Below are 4,246 nucleotides of genomic sequence, written 5' to 3' on the forward strand. Positions count from 1 at the left end.
AATTCTTGCTAACATTGACTTGATTTAGTACAACAAAAAAGGTTAGTTTAATCAAAAGTATGAATATTTTTTTTCTTTTATTTTACCTGCCCTTGTGAAAAAGTACACTTTAGCTTTTATGGAAATAAAACTTCTAAAATCTGCAAAAGTGCAAGAATGTAATGTTTTCAGACTTGGTTGCATGTTTATGCAATTAAATAAAAACTGTAGTTTAGTTGTATATTAAATGCAGTTAGCTGAAATGGTCATTAGTTTGACCCAAGCACATCTTTAGATGTAATTTCATAATTACTTGTATTGTCTTTGATATATGGTTAGTGTACAACTGACGTTACTGGGTATTTATTGTCAACTAAAATATACTTTAATATCATTTCTAATTAGAAAATAAATAAATGCAATGGAATATTTGTAATGAAGTTGCAATTTAAAGAGATTAACTTTATTTAATAATGAGTAACATATCCTCCTGAGACCCAGAAAAAAAAAGTTTTTTTAATTTGTTTTTTTTCCATGTCATCACACTGTTTAGAGCACAATAAACAAATGGTAAAAAAACACATATATAAAATAATATTTTATTCATACGTTATGCTATGTCCTCTGTAGTGGACGCCAGGACTAAGTTGTTTAAAAAATAAAATGACATGAAATTATATGTATAGGCAAAAACAATGGGATTTTTTTTCAATCACCAATAAATTTTGGGGTTTCAGGATTTTTTCAACCAAAATTTGTATAAAGATTATTCTCAACTATGTTATGAAAGAAATAATGGAATGAATTGATACACCATTTTACTTTTTGCAATATATGGGTAAAATGGCCATAAATTAATATTCCCATTCAATGCAATGTATCTATACACTGTATCTAATTTGCACATTAATGTGTTCTTGGAGCAACATTTACTGAAAAAAGAAGTGTAATAATTGGAGTAATAATTCTGGCAACATTTTAATAATAATATCTAATATTTCATAGGAATATTGATGTATAATTTATTTCCATATTCACTTGTTGTGTCTCCCAGAATGCCTGATAAACATGATTTAAGTCCTGATGTCCTCTACAGTGGACACGTTTGAAATCAATGCCCTGTTCTGTAACAGAGAGTAATTTTTTTATTTGAAACCCCTTAACATTTTCCTGAGATGTTGTTTTATGAAATACAATTTGAAAAAGTAGTCCAATTTAAATATAATTACAATATATTATCATATTTCCATAAGAATGTTACATTTGATCACTAAATTAATGTCAGACATTTTTAAAGACCAAGGAGAAGTTGTTTTCATGGTGAAACCTCCAAACATTTGGTATCTCTGAAAAGTCCTGAATGTGCTCTTTACAGGACACCCAGGTTGTGTCATGTGACATGTATGATGTCAGAGAAATTCACTAAAATATAATGTCCACTACAGTGGACAAAAGTCTATTCTTGGGTCCCAGGAGGATATGACAGATCAAATTATAATGATGTACTATGTTAGTCAACACATCAAAATGAGTCTACTTCTTTAAAGCACAAAAAAAAAAAAAAAGATTATTAAAACGATGTACTTTGCAATAATCTCAAACTAAATGTATTAAGTTCACTTTTTAAAAGCGGTCTCTCCTGCCAGCCGGAGAGCTATGAAAGCCACCAGAGGGCTCTCCTCCCTAGTCCTTTTCCATTTCCATAAACCTTTGCCTGGAATCATTATAGTGTGATTACATCCACCTGTGTGTCATTGGCTTGTTAATGTCTAAGCCCTCTGGTGGCCATCATAGGCACTAATATAAGGTATGGTACTATGTACACTTAAAGGCACACCGCGGAACTTTTGGCCACTAGTGGCGCTCGACCTGTAACTTTCACGTCTAGCGTCCCTAGAGGCCACAAGCTCCGCAGCACTGTCGCAAAAGTCAACAAACAGTCAACCGGTCAGACCATAGACAGTGGGTCAGCCTCCCGTGTCTTTAGATTGTGTGTGCTTGCAGTGTTTGAGGCGGGCAGCCTTGCCGCGCTCGATTCCCTTATAGCAGTCTGCTGAGAGAGAGAGAGAGCGGGGCGAGCCCCGTGGGGCTTAGTGCTAACATGTCTGAGTAAATGTGGGCGCGGGACGGCGGGCACATTTACTGCACTAAAAACACCGTCGGCCTGAGCTGACTGTAACTTATGTGTGTTGGTTTCGTTTTACAGAAACCGTGGGACATGTTGTGTGTAGTGTTTGTGGGCACTGAGTCGTGGGCACGTTCACTACATTTAATGTAACTTACATTTGACATGAGTCGACTTTATTTGTGCGAGCCCTGCACTGTGGCGGGCTGTGCTTGAGTGTAGAAATGAACAATGGGCTGTGGGCATTTTATTACACACATACTGTAACACCATCGGCTGTGGCCGGAATACCAGAAAATACTACACTACTTATATGATTTATCTGGGTCACCTTGGAAACGGCATTTGTGTGCAGGCAAGCGTCAGCATCGGTCGGGCACCCCTCCTCCTCCTGTAGCTCACGCCAGCGAGCGAACGCTGGACCAATGGTGATCCTCGTCCTGGCTTTTCATTTGTCACTATGCCTTTTTCTTTATTTTTTTAGTGTCCTCTGACAAAACCTTTGCCTTTTTCCTTGTAGCTGTTGGTTCGGCCATGACGAAAACATACAGACGGCAATCAAACGCGAGTTGAGCACTCACGTCAGAATCTGAGGAAGTTGTGGGTGGTGGGGGAAGTGACGTATGCCGTAAAGCGGTTGAATTTTGTAGTTCTTTTTGTGCTCGGGTTCCTACCCGAAACCCGAAGTTACATAGTGCTAGGAAAAGCGATACAGACACCTTCAGGCTACGGCAGACGTGTCATTCAACCTATTGTAAGTCGATGTACCATCTCAATGGGTTTTGGTAATATATTATAAAGGTTGAAAAGTTCCACAGTGTGCCTTTAAGTGGTTTGTTATAATTCATCAGTGTTCTATTATCTGCAATAGACCTACAGTTTTAATTTCTTGTTTTTTTGCATTTTACTTTCAAGATTTTAAGTACAAGTACACATTCAATACAAAACACCTTTTTCACAAGGGTAGGCCTACATGCCAATTAAAAAATGTACAATTTCTTGTATATGATTTTTCCCTTGCAAACTAATCTGGTTGTGCCATTTTACCTAATGCAACTTCTACTCTCAAAGCTCCCTGGAACAAAGCTTTAAACTGTATTCTATCAAAAATACTATGTTCTTAAACAGCATGATTTCACTGAATCCACTCTTCATTGTAGGCTTTAAAGATCAACATGGAGAAAATCATCCTACAAATCCCTCTGATATTGCTGGTGCTGCATATACAAGGAGGAGAGTTCGCTAAAAATCCAGTTTGTTCATCCATTGCCGAAGCTCCACAGCCGGAAGTCGTGGAGTTCAACAATACAATCTATGCCACTTGTGAAGTAACTCCCAGCCCCAATTTGCCACCTTTCCAGCCAAAGATCTTTGGGCAAATCCTCTTCAAGCAGCTCTTCCCCAATGGAGTTTTAGAAGTGAAAATCAACCTCCGTGGTTTGCCTGCCATCGATCATCAAGAGCGTGCCATTGACATCCATCGGTATGGAGACCTCAGTCAAGGCAGCATCACTGTTGGTCCTCATTACAATCCAAAGGGTGTTGACCACCCTCATCATCCTGGAGACTTGGGCAACTTTGCTTCTGAGCGAGGAGTTATAAGGCAGTTCCTGAATCTCCCAGAGGCCAAGCTCTTCGGGGCCCATTCCATTCTGGGACGTGCGGTGGTGGTTCATGAGAAGGAGGATGATCTGGGAATGGGGTCAGAGGAGGAGAGTAAACAGAGTGGGAATTCTGGACGGATAATTGCTTTCGGTGTGATTGGTTTTACTTCTCCAAGTCTGTGGCAGAAGACTGAACTGCTCCCCAGGAAAAGCTGTGGAGGAGGTTACTGAGAGTTGGATATGGTGGAAAAGCAGATTCAAATAGAATAATCATGATTTTCCTTGTGTATTCTTTGCCTGTGTCCTACATTAAAGTGATACTTAATACCCTGAAATTATATCCCTAGATTTATTGCCATTACAAACACTTCCAATGCTTTTGAATGGTTTCCTGGCATCCAGCAATTCTTATTTTTGTCTTTTCAGAGACTTTTTGGCCAAAGCTTCCAATAGTAAACCGCTCCACTCTTAAAAATAAATGTTGGGTGAATGCAGGTAAAGTGGACCGTTTACGTTTGATTGTATTGTGCTCAATGGG

General features: G+C 38.7%; 1 protein-coding gene across 1 annotated transcript; it reads left to right on the top strand.

The window, feature by feature from the left end:
* Positions 1–3,242: 3,242 nt before the first annotated feature.
* On the top strand, positions 3,243–3,949 carry LOC130084399 (extracellular superoxide dismutase [Cu-Zn]-like). Its single transcript, XM_056249801.1, has one exon. It carries the CDS (start codon positions 3,280–3,282, stop codon positions 3,937–3,939), a length of 660 nt encoding a protein of 219 aa, XP_056105776.1. The 5' UTR covers positions 3,243–3,279; the 3' UTR covers positions 3,940–3,949.
* The last annotated feature ends 297 nt before the right edge of the window (positions 3,950–4,246 follow it).

The sequence above is a fragment of the Rhinichthys klamathensis genome, unplaced genomic scaffold (assembly GCF_029890125.1).
Source record: "Rhinichthys klamathensis goyatoka isolate OS25496 unplaced genomic scaffold, OSU_Roscu_1.1 h1tg000064l_1, whole genome shotgun sequence".
NCBI classification, from domain to species: Eukaryota; Metazoa; Chordata; class Actinopteri; order Cypriniformes; family Leuciscidae; genus Rhinichthys; species Rhinichthys klamathensis.